General features: G+C 37.1%; 1 protein-coding gene across 3 annotated transcripts in view; it reads right to left on the bottom strand.

The window, feature by feature from the left end:
* ADGRG2 (adhesion G protein-coupled receptor G2) overlaps nt 1–16579 on the bottom strand; it is a 196242-nt gene that overhangs the window by 64503 nt on the left and 115160 nt on the right. For 2 of the 3 annotated variants that reach the window (XM_089683890.1, XM_089683893.1), the window contains exons 5-6: nt 9925–9975; nt 387–446 (exon numbers count right to left, since the gene is read on the bottom strand). In XM_089683890.1, coding sequence (XP_089540016.1) covers nt 387–446; nt 9925–9975 — 111 coding nt within the window. The remainder of the gene's footprint in view (nt 1–386; nt 447–9924; nt 9976–16579) is intronic. The other variant, XM_089683892.1, reaches the window with a different exon arrangement.

Genomic DNA, 16579 nt, shown 5'->3' with positions numbered 1-16579 from the left:
GAGATTTTTGCTTTAGATTTACCAGAAATCATATAATATGAGGTCAGATCTAAACAACACTTTCAGTTGTATCCAATTAGGCAGGTCCTTGCAGTACATAGTTGAAGGTAAATCTAAAGGAAATTGAGCAGACATTGGACAGAAAATTGTATAGTGTATGGCCAGCCTTAGTTTTGAAATGTTGAAAGTTTTTGTGCTCAAAGTTCAACTTTAAGGTATGGAAACATACACTCAACAGGCAATCTGACATTTAGTTTTAGTTTATAAATCTTCTTAAAACACAAGTGGACATTGATATAAGAAGTTCTGTTTGTATGAATAATATTAGCATAAATATTAATGATTATTAGCTGGTTACCCTTTGACAAAAGCTTTACTGTACATACCGGTGGCAGAACTGTAGGCAGGTGGGATGGTTTGCCCATTTGTAATAGAAGAACCTGATTCTGATAAAAAAATAAATAAATCAGAATGTCAGAAGAAAAAGGTAGCAATAGAATAAGGGTTAAAGGTTACATTTACAGGATGGCACCTGGCAGTCTGCAAAAAACACCATAAAGTGACCTTTGTTGAACTTGAAGTGTTATCATCAAGCATGTGCTGAATGTGCCTTAAATTCGTATTTGAAATGTTGTAGGGGGCAGATGACACAAGTAACATGATTGCTGGACGTAAATCAGAGTATGGATTGTCACAATAGAAATGACAATAGTCAGCAGCTACTAAAAACATAAAAGGCAAATGTACACTGCAATATTAAAATGAATATGAGCTAATTATGGCTGGGGCTTAGCTTGAAGGTCCGAATTCCACCCCAAACTTATCCATAGGAAGGAATGCAGACTCATTTGGGGTTGGTTTACTAAGCAAGTAGAGGATGCTCACCTTCAAATGGTATGCTCATTTGCAAAATGAATGTATAATGAATATAGGGAAGCTGAATTTCTTTAAATGCTCAACCATGGACATTGGGAAAGAAAAAAAAGTATTTTTATCTAGCACATAATTGAATATTTAATGTAAACGCAGCTTCATCTCATACCCTAACATATTAAAGTGAACATGTACTTTATAAGTGAACAGCTTCTACTTTTTCGATAAATCAACCCTATTGCATTTGTATATCTGTTAAAAGTGTACCTGTCAGCCCTTTAAACCTTTCAGTCTAAAAGTCATCAAAATCTGATTTACACTTTAATAAATCATTCCTAAATGTTTAGGTGTTTGCATCTGAAAAATATTTAAAGTTAGCCACACCTAATTCCTTTCAGATGTGAGTTAAAAACAACAGAAATGTATGAAGTATGCTCATCATGGAGTCTACAAAATATTGCTGTGCCAGAAAAAATGCTGTCAGATAGGCAGCATTTCATTGGTGTCAGGTACTGAGCTGCATTGAAGCTATTCTCCAATATTATTATCCATTATTTTGTGGGTAATGGGTAATGATAATTTTCGGTGATCTTGAGAAAAAAACTATCAAAATTCCTGGACCTTTTTATAAAATGGTAATAATGCCCATTTTGTAGAAAATACTCATTTTGACAGCTTTTTTTTAGACAACAGCATAACCTTTTACCATATTTCAAAACCAATAAAGTATTCCCGCAATATCTATTTTGTGGACAATGGGATTAGTTTACTAAAGGCAAATAGACTGTGCACTTTGCAAGAGCAGTTGCACTAATTTTCCCCAGAGTTTGTGAATGTGGCGAAGCTTCACTTTGTAAAGAATTCCCAATTAGGTGAAAACAAAATTTAAAAACCAGCATTTATGGATACTGGAAATCAGCAGAGCTTTACCACATTCACTAAGCTCTGGGGAAAATGAATGCAACTGTACTTGCAAAGTGCAAAAATTTGGCTTTTATAAATCAACCCTAATGTCTATCATTTTATTTCTCCAGACTATATGCAGAATATGTTTTTTTATTTTCAGTTAAATTCTTTTTATTATTATTTTATCAGTTTAAGTAAAGTGAACAACAAATACGCCTGTGCGGGGGCCAAATCATCTGTAACAGGTGTTTAAACAACACATATAACAAACAATTTGTGTCTCCCAGAACTTCAGTAGCCGAGAGAGACTTTGAACAAAGGCTAAAAGCACATTAGACGGGTCAGAATAACTTAGGGGTTGACAAACTCCAGCATAGGGGATAAGAGTATACTGTCTGCATTTGGGAATACCTCTGTTCTTAATATAACACAGTTTTTTATGTATGCACTTCCTGTTTCTGGGAGCCTGGGTTCAGAAACCCCAGAGGAAGGAAGTGGAGAGAGAGGTTTCTGGAGACCACATGTCCAAATACAGGAGCTGTTGCTAAATTTTCTCAAGGCCAGAAGCAGGTAAACAGAGGTTGTTTAACTGTAGCTGCCCATAACTTCTTGATCTGAATCCTAAGTCTCTATCCTATTGTTAATATCTCACATGCACAGTGTCAGATAGCTAGGTCTGTGCTACTGTATGTAGCGGACACCTTCCAGAATATTAGTAGGTGAACTTGTTTATTGCAATAGAATTTATTTGCAGCTCCTGTTATTTTAGCTAACCCTGTCCCTTCTGGTCTGGAATTCTATAACTAGTTTTAGCTCAGGGCACAATAAGCAGCATAGACTAGAACCAGGTTAGTCATCCAACAGCCGCTTGGTTGTCAGAGGTCTGGTTGCATGACAGATTAGAAGGTACTAGGGACTACAACGTGGATAGGCTGACTCTGAGTTCCAGTATCACAACACAGTTTCTGTTGCTGAGAAGCTGCTTTCCAGGCTGGTTGGACAATGGTTTAAGGTTCTCTCCATTAGTCTGATTTTGTCTTAAGGTCTTAAGCAGCAAGACGTACATGCATTGCAGGCTTCCTGAGGGTCCCCTACCCACTGAACTTTGCTGCAACTTTCATCTGGAGGTATCATTGTTAATAAATATACATACTGGGTATGTGCGCACAGTGTCACTAGGACTCTTTTTTGGCCCTTTGCTGATAATAACTGTTTGTACATTGAATGTATGTACTATTATTAATCTGCTATTATAGAACGTTAATATTATTTCCATAATTGTGTGTATCTATGTACTTATGGCTAATGATATATGCTGGCTGCAGTAGTTCATCTGCACTCAATTACTTTGATTAGATTAATGGTTCATTTGCCAAAAGGGGACTCTCCTCTGCTCACAAAGGCCCTGCCCTGGGTGGAGGCACTGCCAACTCTATTATCCAACCGACTTTTCCACAGCAAAACTTCTGGTCTTTTTATTTACACAGAGGTCTAGCGCAACATCCTGTTTTGGGAGGATCATTTCTCATAACCCCCACAAAAGAGGGCTACAAGTATTGGGGTTTTCCCCACAGACTCGGGCATGAATCAATCAGATAACCTATAAATAAGTCAGACTAGAGAGATGCAAAGAAGCTAAGGCATAGTTAAAATATAGCTAAATATAAATGCTAAATATAACTCAAGGCAAAACTTTTTTCAGTTTTGGATAGAGTGGAGAGGGATTAGGACAATTTTCATGTTTTTATTACGGTCTGTACCCCTATTACGGAGATTCACCCCCTCTATTTGTCCTGTTTACTTGTTCTCAGAAAGTAAAAGTAAAAAAAAAAACCCACATTTTGGGTTGACCTTAAAACAGTAATAGACAGGATAGCTTTAAATGGGGACATAAATTCTGGTGACCCTGGTGACAACCAGGGATTCTCTCAATTTGGAGGGATTTCCTCTTATGTCCTGTTTTGGCAATGGGACAGGAAGTGAAGGGTAATCTCCCCAGTGAGACACGGACAGCAAAAAAAAAAAAAAATGACAGGAGTTATAACCCTTCCTTACTCTACTTTGAGCCATAATTCCCATATTTATATAAATTTGGATTGTCAATCATTAAAGTATATGTGAACCTTTAAAACTTTGTAAAACAACCAATTCAGTTTAAAATAGAAATGTAATAGATGTAGTGAGGTGCTGGTTATATAACTGGTGTAATGTACCATTTGTGACCATATTTGACAACTGCTGCTCCTTGGATATTTTCTCTTTTTCAAACTATTCTCGAAAAAAACCCTGAAGATGGTTGTGCATGAAAATCCCAGTAGATCAGAAATACTCAGACCAGCCTGTCTGGCACCAACAACCATGCCACGTTCAAAGTCACTTAAAACCCCTTTCTTCCCCGTTCTGATGCTCAATTTGAACTTCAGAAATTCGTCTTCACCACGTCTAGATGCCTAAATGCATTGAGTTGCTGCCACGTGATTGGCTGATTAGGAATTTGTGTTTTCAAGCAATTGAACAGGTGTACCTAATAAAGTGGCCGGTGAGTGTATATATAAATATATATATAAACACACACACATTATAAATTACTTTTTTTTCTCTTTTTATAAGTGGTCACATAATCTCTCTTCTCAGGTGCATAAGAGGCTTAGAAAGCTAAGGATTGAGAAACAGCAGAACACTGATGTTCTCAAAGAATGGCTGTGCAGGGGTGCATGTCAACACAAGTCTGGTGATTTGAGGACAGACAGGCTATGCCCCCAGCACAGCCAGAGAACTGACCACACTGGAATGGATATGTTTTTGTGCCTAGTGTGGTCAATTTGAAATAAGAAAGCAAGGAATCTGGCAGAATCACCAGATATTTCACACAAAGGAAGTATGCTAAAAATGATCCTGTTCTTTTTGAATTAAGTACAAGGTACAACTGGCACAAATCAGGAATATAAAATGTTGGGGTAATATGTTGTTTAAGGATGCTAGACAGTTTTTAATTGACTAATATCAAATTCATATGGTCTTTGACTTCTTGAATGGAGACAGAGGGCTTACTCCAGGCTTTGGTTATTGCTGGTCACTAAGAATAGGTACATGACCATGTTCTGTTGATTTAAATAGAAGCCTGGGATCGAGAAGAGGAGGAGAGCAATCTTAGCATCCTTGGGAATTATTAGGTGAAAAAAGTGTAGATTTTTGGACCAAATTGCAGACAAAATGGTTAATATTTTGACTGGATAGATGGTAGCAAAGGATTCTCTGTAAGGTAGCATTTTTAACATATTTGACATATACATATTTATGACAATCTGGAGAGCAAGCAACTTTTTTTCATAACCTACAAAATTAGGGCACTCTTACTTTTACCATTTAAGCATATCATTGCTTAGTAAGTAGCACAGAACCCTCGTCACACATGTAGGCATGCTGTAGATTTTTCTCAGTCGGGTATAGTACAAATGAAGCTACCAAACTGCATTCCTTAGGCCTCATTAGTGGTGTGATACCATTTGACAGAATCAAACTTCTGTACTAAGCATAGTAGGGCAGAGGGTAGATTTTGAAAGCATGAAATAAAAAACACAGTTCATTCACTTGACACTTGTGTCAGTAGAAGAATACTTAAAAAGTGGGGTTAAGGTATATTTTTTGCAGCAAACATAACAGTTACAAGATTAGAGAATTGATTGATCATAATGGAGCAGGCCTTTATAAGACTAGCACATTATCTGATGCAAAAAAGAAAGGAATGTGGCTTTTTTCCGACTGGCAAACTAAGTCCTCATGCACACTGCGTGTTTTTACAGCTGCTGTTTTTGGCTTTTGAAGTTTTTCTACAGCCAGTAAACCCCCCAGCATGTTCTCCTATGTATTCATGCACACATAGACTGTAATCAACATTTTTTGGCAGGGGCGTTTTGTGGCTGGCAAAAAAAAACAGGACTAGTGGGCTTCTAGAGGAGTTTTTTTAGCTGTAAAAATGCTCTAACGTGGCAAACCGGCGTTTTTGGACTTTTTTTTACCAAAAAAAAAATATTTGTTTTTGGTTAAAAAAACACGAAAAAAGCAAATGCGAAAAAAATATGCCAACACGCCTCTAAACGCTAATGCAAAAACGCTAAAAAACACTGAAAAACTCACGTTTTTAATGTGACTTTACACAGCTAACACTAACAGCGTTATTAAAATGCCCAGTGTGCATGGAGCCTAATTGTTGGTTTTCATTCCCTTGCAGCACTACCATGCCATAGACACCTGATGCTTATGTAGAGTAGGTAGAATGTTAGTGCTCTGTATCAGAAACAATTAGGTCTATATAGGTCTATATATGTAGTCTATTTTAAGACCGGCATACCTGGAAACTTTTTGAATCACGTCAGCCTGAGATTCAGTGTATGACAGAAGGCATGATGGTATGTCTCTCTGTGCAAAATTTTTGGTGAAAGACCACACTGCAAAAACTAAACTGTACTAAAGCAGCCTGCTGAATAGTAATGCTCAATTGTGCACAAGCAGACAATAAAACGTTATTTCTCATATGCAACGCAACTGTTGCAGTTTTGAATGAGTGCAATTTATGCTGGCACTATGAGACCAAATACAAACAAAGTTATTTCAAGTTCACAGGAACACAATGTTCAGAAAAAATTGAATTGAGTCAACTCAGTTTGTTATCCCAAAAAGCCTACAAATATTTGTAAAATCTACAATGTGGCTCTTGTGCTGAAACATTTGGAGCCCCCCTGCCCTAACGGAGAATCAGGTGAAGCTGGTTACAACTGACAAGGAGAAGCCAACTGTATTTTTCCTGTTTTTTGTTGTTTTTACAACATTGTTCTCCTCAATTTTTACAAAGGAAAAGGAGGAGTATGATAAATAAGACTGTATAACTTAATGTGAATGCATCACCAAGACTAAATGGCTTACACCTGAGAGTCCTCAAAGGACTTCGCCATGTTATAGCTAAGCCATTATTCATAATCTTTAAGAACTGCTTGGAAACTGGAATGGTATCGGCTGATTGGCAAAATGCTAACATGGTACCAATATTCAGCCTAACATCAGTAGTATGCAAACTATTAGAGGGAATGATAAGGGCCCATATCCAAAAATTTACTGATGGAAAGGGTATTATGAGTAGTAAACAACATGGATTCATGAAGGATTGTTCTTGCCAGACTAACCTATTAACATTCTATGAGGAAATAAGCTGTAATCTGGATAGAGGAATTCCTGTGGCATAGTTTATCTGGATTTCACCAAAGCATTCAATACAGTTCCCCGTAAGTGCTTAATTTACAAATTGAGGTCTATTGGCACTGATGATAGTGTATGTACTTGGATAGAAAACTGGTTACAGGAGCACTTCCAGAGGATGGTGATGAATAGCATATATTCTGAATGGTCTGCAAGTAGGGTATCCCAAGGCTCTGTCCTGGGACCAATTCTGTTTAACCACTTTACATCCACCCTATAGCAATTTTACTGCTATAGGGTGGCTGTCCTGTGCAAAATCACGTATATATACGTGATTTTGCACTTCTGCCCCTTGGGGGCACATGCATGCCACCAGCAGATCGCTTCTGCTGTGAACTGTTACAGCAGAAACTGATCTGCAAGTCCCGGCAAACAGATCTTTGCCGGCACCCGCAGATAATCAGGCAGGGAGGAAAAACAAAGCTGTGCTTATGTTTACATCTCTGTTATGACAGGGGAAAGTGATCAATCATGTGTCCCTGCAGAGCTGGGAACACATTCCATCACTTCCACTTGTACCAGCACCATCTAGTGTACACCAAGCACATAGCTAGGCACCGTTTGATCACCCTAGATGTTAGCCCCTTCCCAACCAGTGTCATTAGTACAGTAATCAGTGTATATGTTTAGCACTGATCACTGTATTAGTGTCACTGGTTCCGACAAAGTGTCAGTTAGTGTAGAAATGTCTGCTGCAATTTTGCAGTCCCGCTATAAGTCGCTGATCACTGCCATTACTAGTATAAAAAAAAAAAACTAGTATATGTCCATAGTTTGTAGATGCTATAATGTTTTTGCAAACTAGTCAATATATGCTTATTGAGATTTTTACCAAAAAATGTGTATCAGAATACATTTTGGCCTAAATCTATGAAGAAATTAGATTTTTGAAATTTTTTTATTGGATATGTTTTATAGTATAAAATAAAAAAGAATGTTTTTTTTTTTTTCAAAATTGTCTTTTTTTGTTAAGACGGCAAAAAGTAGCAATCGCAGAGGTGATTAAATACCACCAAAAGAAAGCTCTATTTGTGGGAAAAAAGGACATCAATTTGATTTGGTACAGTTTTGCATGACCGCGCAATTGTCAGTTAAAGTAACGCAGTGCTGCTTTGCAAAAAATGGCCTGGAAGAGGGGTAAATCTTCCAGAGCTGAAGTGATTAATTTGTTTATAAGTGATATAGAAGTTGGTATAAATTGTTCAATCTCAGTGTTCACTGACGATACAAAGCTAAGCAGTGTAATAACTTCACAGCAGGATATCAAACTTTACAAAAATGCCCCAATAATATAATGGGGTGGACAACTACATGGCAAATGAGGTTTAATATTGAAAAATGTATTTGGGTGCTGAAAATTTTATTGCAACTTACTCACTAGGTGGAGAACCTCTGGGTGAGTTGAGGATGAAAAAGGATTTGGGGGTCCTAGTAGATCACAGCAAGGCAGCAAGCAAGGCTAGCAGGTTAGTCCTCAGATGGGCGAGCAGAGCCCAGGGTACATAACAAAGGGCGTGTGTGGGGGTGTCGTTACCAGGGGTGTGTGGAACCAATCGGACAGCAGTGCAGGTTAAAAAAGGGTATCTACTCAAGAGACAAGACCATGATTCTAACAGTTTACAAAACTCTGATATGGCCATATATTGAATATGCTGTCCAGTCCTGGTCACCAGTCCTCAGGAGAGATGTGCAGGAACTGAAGAGAGTTTAGAGAAGGGCAACAAAGCTAATAAGGGGACTGGAAAATCTCAGTTACTAGGAGCGACTACAATCATTAAACTTATTCTCCCTTGAGATAAGAGGATGAAAAGGAGATATGATTGCAATATACAAATATTTACATGGTGATTCTAGCATAGGGAGAAAACTGCTCAGTCTTGGGTTCCTTAAGAGGTCTTGTGGCCAATCAATGAGGTTGGACGAGAAGCGGTTTAATCGCAAGGGTTCTATATTGTTAGAGCAGAAAGGATGTGGAATTCCCTTCCACAGTTGGTGTTGTCAGCAGGGAGTGTCAGTATTTTCAAAGAACTTTTAGATGTGCATCTTAGCGAATGTAATATTACAGGGATATGAGTAATACTTGCCAAAAAAAACACACACACAATGACACAGGTTGAACTGGATGGACTGATGTCATTATTCAATCTTTCCAACTATATAACTATGATATCATAGGTGAAAAGATAATGACTGCAATGCTTTAGGGGCCAGGTAAGTAAAAAAAATGGACATTGAGGGACTTTAGGTGCATATTTGTGTGATAGGGACTTAAGAATGTAAGCTACTTTCTATGACAGACATGATTGTAAACTACTATAATGTATGACAATACTTTTTAAATAAAGAAAACAAACTTATAATAAAAAGGGTGGACTGTCATCTAGGAAGAGTATGAAAAACACAGGCTGAGAGCTTGACATACAAAGTAAAGATCTCGATTGCCTCTCGATTGCAGTCCTCTTGTTATCATTAATAAGCTGGGTGACTCTCAGAGTGGGTAACCAAGGGTAAGACATATCTGCAGTTATTCATGCAGTATACCACAAGAGAAGGCAACAGTTGACCCAACTGTTCATAGCTGGGCAAGCAGGGATATACTTGCTCCTTATCTGCCCATACGTTTTATGGGGTAAGAACATTAAACCATTAAATAGAATTTCAGGTTCACCCTGGATTCGCATGATTAATTAAACATTTTTGTTTCTAATTTTTCACTTTCCCATGGCATACATAGAAAACTAGCACACAGTAATCAGCACTGTGCATCATTGGACAATAAAACCACACAATTTTCAGGACAAGCATTTATGTGTTTCTGTGACTGATTAGAAATCAAATAAATCAATTATATGGATTCTAATAAAGATCACAAACAAAACATGAACGTATTACCGTTGCCAGATGCTCTTTTGTGAAACATGTGAATGTTATTGCTGATCTGACCTGTTTCGTAGAATAATAAAAAAGTTATTAGTGTTTGATTTTTTAAATTGGAGTTAGTTGCATATTAATTGTAAAATCTTTGTATAAGAATTAGAAAAATACCATCTTGTTTATAATTTATAGTGAAAATGGTCCCCTTACCCACTCCACCAGATACATTTAGGCTGGTTTCATTTGTATATGTTGTAGTATAACGTGCTTTATTGCATATTACTACAATGCACAGTAACACATTATCTGCGGTACAGTGATTTGCAGTGCCATTCCTTTTTAATAGCACCCCAATGCACCCTGCGAGTGCACCTTAATTCAGGGGTATTTGAGCACACCAGGTTGCTCAGGCATGAGCCATCTGTGTTTTGAAGAAAATGGTGCATGTCCAGTTCTATGTGTGTTCAGAAAAAATGAGCTGCCTTAATGCAATGCATGTTAATGTGTGTGTGGTAATGCAACCCATTGGACAGGTATAAAGGGGTCCTAAAAAGCACTTACATTAAATTAGGCTGAAGCCCTTTAAAGTGTTATTAAACTCACAACAATAAAATTAGTCTGTATATACAGTAAAGCATGTTTGACATACTCACTGTAGAACCTAAGGGGTTAATCCTCTGCACTGTGTAAAAATGCTGTTTGATCCTGACTTCTCTGATCCTCCGCTTCTTCCACTGCCCCCTCTTATCTCCTAATAAGACATATCATGTGGAGTCACTCTGTACATGCTCAGTTTGGTGTGTATTGCTAGAGAGGTTTTTTTTGTTCTTGGGAGAATGCATGCGATCAGCAGAGGGCCAATCAGCACTGTCCAGACAAAGGTCAGAGGTTCTGCATCCTCCTACAGCAGAAAGAAAATTCCTCCTACAAGCTTTAACATGTGCTATGCTGGCCATTGGTAGAAGTCAGAAGACTGCTCTAACTACTGATGAGAAAAGGTATTGAGCAGTTTATATTTACTAAAATAATAGCATTTCTATGTTCTGTGTAATGCGTCCAGCAGAGCACATGTTAAAGCTTGTAGGAGGAAATTTTATTTTGCTCTAGGAAGATGCAGAACCCCTGACCTCTGTTTGAACAGTGCTGATTGGCCCTGATTGGTGCTGATCACACACACTCTCCGAAGAAAAAAAAAAACCTCTCTAGCAATATACACCAAACTGAGCATGTGCAGAGTGACTTCACATGATATGTCTTATCAGGAGATAAGGGAGGATCAAAGAAGTCAGGATCAAACAGCATTTTTACACAATGCAGAGGATTAACCCCTTAGGTTCTACAGTGAGTGTATCAGGCATGCTTTACTGTATATACAGGCTTATTTTACTGTTGTGGGTTTAATAACACTTTAAAGGGCTTCTGCCTAATGTCATGTAAGTGCTTTTTAGTACCCCTTCATACCTGTCCAATGGGTTGCATTACCACACACACATTAACATGCATTGCGTTTTATGCAATGAAGATGATTAACCCCTTAGGTTCCACAGTGAGTATAACAAGCAAGCTTTACTGCATATACAGACTGATTTTACTGTTGTGGGTTGAGTAACACCTTAATGCCTTGTACAAATGCCAGAACTTATACCAAGTAGAAAAAAGAGCAATAGGGGAAAACATGCATTTAGCAGCCTTCAGTTTCTTATTTTAGTTAGACATTAATGGCTGTGTTGAGTTATTTTGAGGGGACAGAAATTTACACTGTTATACAAGCTGTACACTCACTACTTTACATTGTAGCAAAGGGTCATTTCTTCAGTGTTGTCACAAAGATATAATAAAATATTAACAAAAATGTGAGGGGTGTACTCAATTCTGTGAGTTACTGTATATACAGAAAATATATTACAAAATAGATAATAAGCAACAGTAAAATAAATGCAATTAAAAATTAAAGGTACATGGCAAAGTTTGCCTGGTCTTTCAGCAGAATCCAATCTGTGTATTAGGGTCATCGGAATTAATAAGTTGCTGCCTTTTTTAACCACCTGCCGCCTTGCCACAGTACATTTACTGTGGCAGGTTGGCATGTGCAGGCTCAGTCATGTATATAGAAACCTGATTGTGCCTGTTCAGGGTTTCAAGCAGCTTTCCATTCATGAACAGCTTGCTTACTGTTGTGATCTGGGTTTGTTCCACAGCAATCACATGGTACCTTGCTACCTGCACCATGTGATTAGCTATAGCCAATCATAGATCACAACCATAAGCAAGTTGTTCATGAATGGGAAACCCATTAATGACAGTTAAAACTATTCCTTTTACAGTAATCGTCAATCAATAGCAGTGTAAAAACAATTTTGACACTGAGCTACTCTGATGACAGGATGTAAAAAAATTGTTAAAAAAAGGTTAAAAATTTTTATAAAAAGTTGTTTGTTTGTTTTTTTACATACTGTCAGCAGTCAGTGTACCTGATCACTTCATTCTCCAAAAAATCGTGACAAAAAGTACAACTTTAAAACTTGCCATGCCTCTTACTAAATATCTCAGACTATCTACTTTCCAAAAAGGAGTCATTTGGAAGGCATTTGTACTGCCCTGGCATTTTGGGGTCTCAAGAAATGAGATAGGCAGTCAGTACATCAGGACTGATCCATTTTCAAATGTATATACCATAGTTTGTAGACGCTATAACTTTCACACAAACCTATTAAAGTGTTACTAAACCCACAACAGTAAAATCAGTCTGCATATGCAGTATGCATGTTAAACTCAATGTGAAACCTAAGGGGTTAATCCTTTGCATTGTGTAAGAAGGATCTTTGATCCTGATTTATATAGTTACATAGTTAGTCTGGCTGAAAAAAGACAAAAGTCCATCCAGTTCAACCGTTAAAAAAAAAAAAAAAATTATAATCCTACACCCACAGTTGATCCAGAGGAAGGCAAAAAACCCAGCAAAGCATGATCCAATTTGCTCCTGCAGGGGAAAAAAATCCTTCCTGATCCCCTGAGAGGCAATCAGATATTCCCTGGATCAACTTTACCTATAAATGTTAGTATCCAGTTATATTCTGTGTATCTAAGAAATAATCCAGGCTTTTTTTTAAAGCAATCCACTGAGCTGACCACAACCAACTCTTGAGGGAGTCTATTCCACAATTTCATAGCTCTTAGTGTGAAGAAACCTTTCTGTTTTTGGAGATTAAAGTTATTTTCCTCCAGACGTAGAGTTCCCCCTTGTCCTCTGTGATGACCACAGTGTGAATATCTCTACACCGAGTTCACTAAATGAACCACTGATGTATGTATACATGTTGATCATATCCCCCCTTAATCTCCTCTTCTCAAGAGAGAATAAATTCAGTTATTCTAATCTTTCCTCATAGCTGAGCTCCTCCATGCCTCTTATCAGTTTGGTTGACCTTCTCTGTACTTTCTCCAGTTCCCAAGTGTTCATTTTGTGAATTGGTGCCCAAAATTGAACTGCATATTCCAGATGAGGTATTACCAATGATTTGTACAGGAGTAATATGATATCTCTCTCTGGAGTCTATACCTCTTTTAATACAAGAGAGGATTTTGCTCACTTTAGAAACCGCAGCTTGGCATGTCATGCTATTATTAAGCTTGTGATCTACCAGAACTCCTAGATCCTTCTCCATCAATGATTCCCCCAGTTGTACTCCCCCTAGTATGTATGATGCATGCATATTCTTAGCCCCCAAGTGCATAACCCTACATTTATCAACATTAAACCTCATTTGCCTCATAGTTGCCCAATTAAACAGTGCATTAAGGTCAGCCTGGACTTCTCTGCCCCTCCTCTTGTTCAAATGTCCACGCTGTTAAGACAGACTGAACCCGTAGCCCCTCTGCAAATGCTCAGTTTAGTGTGTATTGCTAGAGAGGTTTTTTTTTCTTGGGAAAGTGCATGTGATCAGCACAGGGCCAATCAGCACTGTACAGACAGAGGTCAGGGGTTTTGCAACCTCCTACAGCAGAAAGAAAACTCCTCCTACAAGCTTTAACTAGTGTTCAGCTGAAGTCACAAGACTGCTCTAGCTGCTGATGAGGAAAGGTGTTTAGCAGTTTATATTTACTAAAATAATTGCTCTTCCATGTTCTGTGTACTGGGGGAGACCAGATATAGTGAATGCAGGGTCCTGGATTTAGCAACACTTTAATATACACTTACTGGGATTTTTTTTTACCAAAGACATGTAACAGAATACATTTTAGCCTAAATTTATGAAGAAATTAGATTTTTTTTATTTTTTTTGGATATGTTTTATAACAGAAAGTAGAAAATATGTTTTTTTTTAATTTTTAGTCTTTTTTGTTTATATAAAACAAAACAGTGGTGATCTAATACCACTAAAGATATATTTGTGTGAAAAAAATGATATATATTTCATTTGGGTACAGTGTTGCATGATGTAGTATTTGCCAGTTAAAATAGCGCCATGCAGAATAGCAAAAAATGGCCAGATCATGAAGGGGGTAAAACCTTGGGAAGCTCAAGTGGTTAATCTTGGTGGTAACCAAGCTTTTTGTGAACCCTGTAATGTGATGTGATGTTGGTGTGCTGCAATGTTGTAATATACTTTAACTAACTCCCCCTTAATTATTCAAACCATATCCATATTTCTAGAAGACAAGATTTTACAATTCAAAAACCAACAAAATATTGGCTGGAATGATATTACAATCTGATATAACAAATTTAAGGAGAAAAGAAGCCATAAGGATTCCAACCATACCAAATGAACATAAAGCCTAAAACTATTAAGAATAAATGGGACTTTTAAGATATAGAAGTAGTCTACATCATTGGAAAAATGTTTAGAAAACACAAACACAATCGATTTTATGCAGTACAAAGTAATTCACTTAAAAAAGGTAACAAACACCTAAAAAAGTGACATACTGTATAAATAAAATATATTTCAAGAACCCAATATAGGGTAACAAGCCCTGTATACAATAATGCACTGTACATCAAATTCGTTAGTTCTCCTGAAGCATTTTGTGGTCAATTCCACTTCTTTAGAATATCAGAGTATTCATTTCTACAATAAACAAAATCTGATTACATTTATATACACAATAATATCCATAATTTAAAATAATAACAAATATCAACACATTACACTATGTCATATATTAAAAATGTTGCCATGTCATGTTGAAGTTTACCCTTTGGGATTGCAGATATAGGGCTTGCAGCTTTTGATTCGAAAACCTCAATATATGACATTATATAAGAGACTTGTAACATGTTGAAATTTGTTGTATGATTTTCAGATATCGATATTTTCATGTATATAAATATAATTAGATTTTGTTTATTGTAGAAATTAATACGCTGATATTCATCCCTTCGAGGGATCTTTCGTCTAATTCATTTGATGTACGTCTGTCTGTAAATGGCTATTTACTTTGCATGCATATCAATATCACAATGACTTAAAGATCATATTTATTTTCATTAGGTTTTGGTTTTATAAAGACTATAGATGACATAAATCGAACACAGATATTGCTTAGGACATTTAATGTGACAACTTCATAACTAAAAAAACTTGTCAGCTACTATACTACTTGTTTCGTCAAACCTATAGCTGCTAATACCTCCCACACCCTCATATATAGCGAGTTGAAAACAAACTAAACATCATCTGCTGCAGCGCTTATTCACTCCCCAAATATCCAATTAATTGGATTTGGATAAACACACTTTATGTTCTTAAATAGATGGACTTTAGAGCCTTAGGATGTCCAAATAATTCAACCTAGAGTTGTCACCTTCACCCTTGATTTGTTTAACCACTTCCAGACCGGACACTTTTACCCCCTTCCTGACCAGGGCAATTTTCAGCTTTCAGCGCTATCACACTTTGAATGACAATTGCGCGGTCATGCAAAACTGTACCCAAATGAATTTTTTACCATTTTTTTGACACTGATAGAGCTTTATTTTGGTGGTATTTTATCACCGCTGGGATTTTTATTTTTTTTGCTATGTAAATGAAATGTCCAAAAATTTTGAAAAAAAGTGTTTTTTTTTTAATTTTGCAAATAAATAATATTTAATCGGAAATCTTTGCCAAAATGTATTCCGTTATCTTTTTAGTAAAAAAAAAAATTAGTTTATAACCAAAAATTATAATTTTTAAACATTTTTTTTTTAACATTTTTATTTTATTTTTTTATATTATTATTTTTTATTTATTTATTTTTTTTACATACTGTCACCCTAGCAGTACAGTGTCACCATGGTGACACTGTACTACTTGTGGGGGGTGATGATTTGTTTTTGTTTTTTTACACTGATTGCTTTTACACCCATATAGGATGTAAAAGCAATCATTTCTCTTTCTCTCTGTGTGCATTCATTGAGAAGTACTGAGTGAGCTGAGATTGGTCACAGCTTGTCACATGGTACAAGGCTGTTGTGAATAGCCTTGTACCATGTGACCTCTGTGATCATTCACAGATTTCACACGTGACATCTTGCTTACTACTTTGCATGTGATCACTGATTGGCCAATCAGTGATCACATGATCGGGACCTCGTACAGAGGTCCCGTCCGACGATCGGTGTTTCACTGTGTCCAGGGAGCGCGCACAAGCAGGGTGCGGGGAGGCCACCCGACCCTGCACTGCCACC

Source organism: Staurois parvus, unplaced genomic scaffold (assembly GCF_062004578.1).
Source record: "Staurois parvus isolate SC_StPar_1 unplaced genomic scaffold, SC_StPar_1.0 ptg000327l, whole genome shotgun sequence".
NCBI classification, from domain to species: Eukaryota; Metazoa; Chordata; class Amphibia; order Anura; family Ranidae; genus Staurois; species Staurois parvus.
This window is presented reverse-complemented; position numbering and strand designations above follow the sequence as displayed.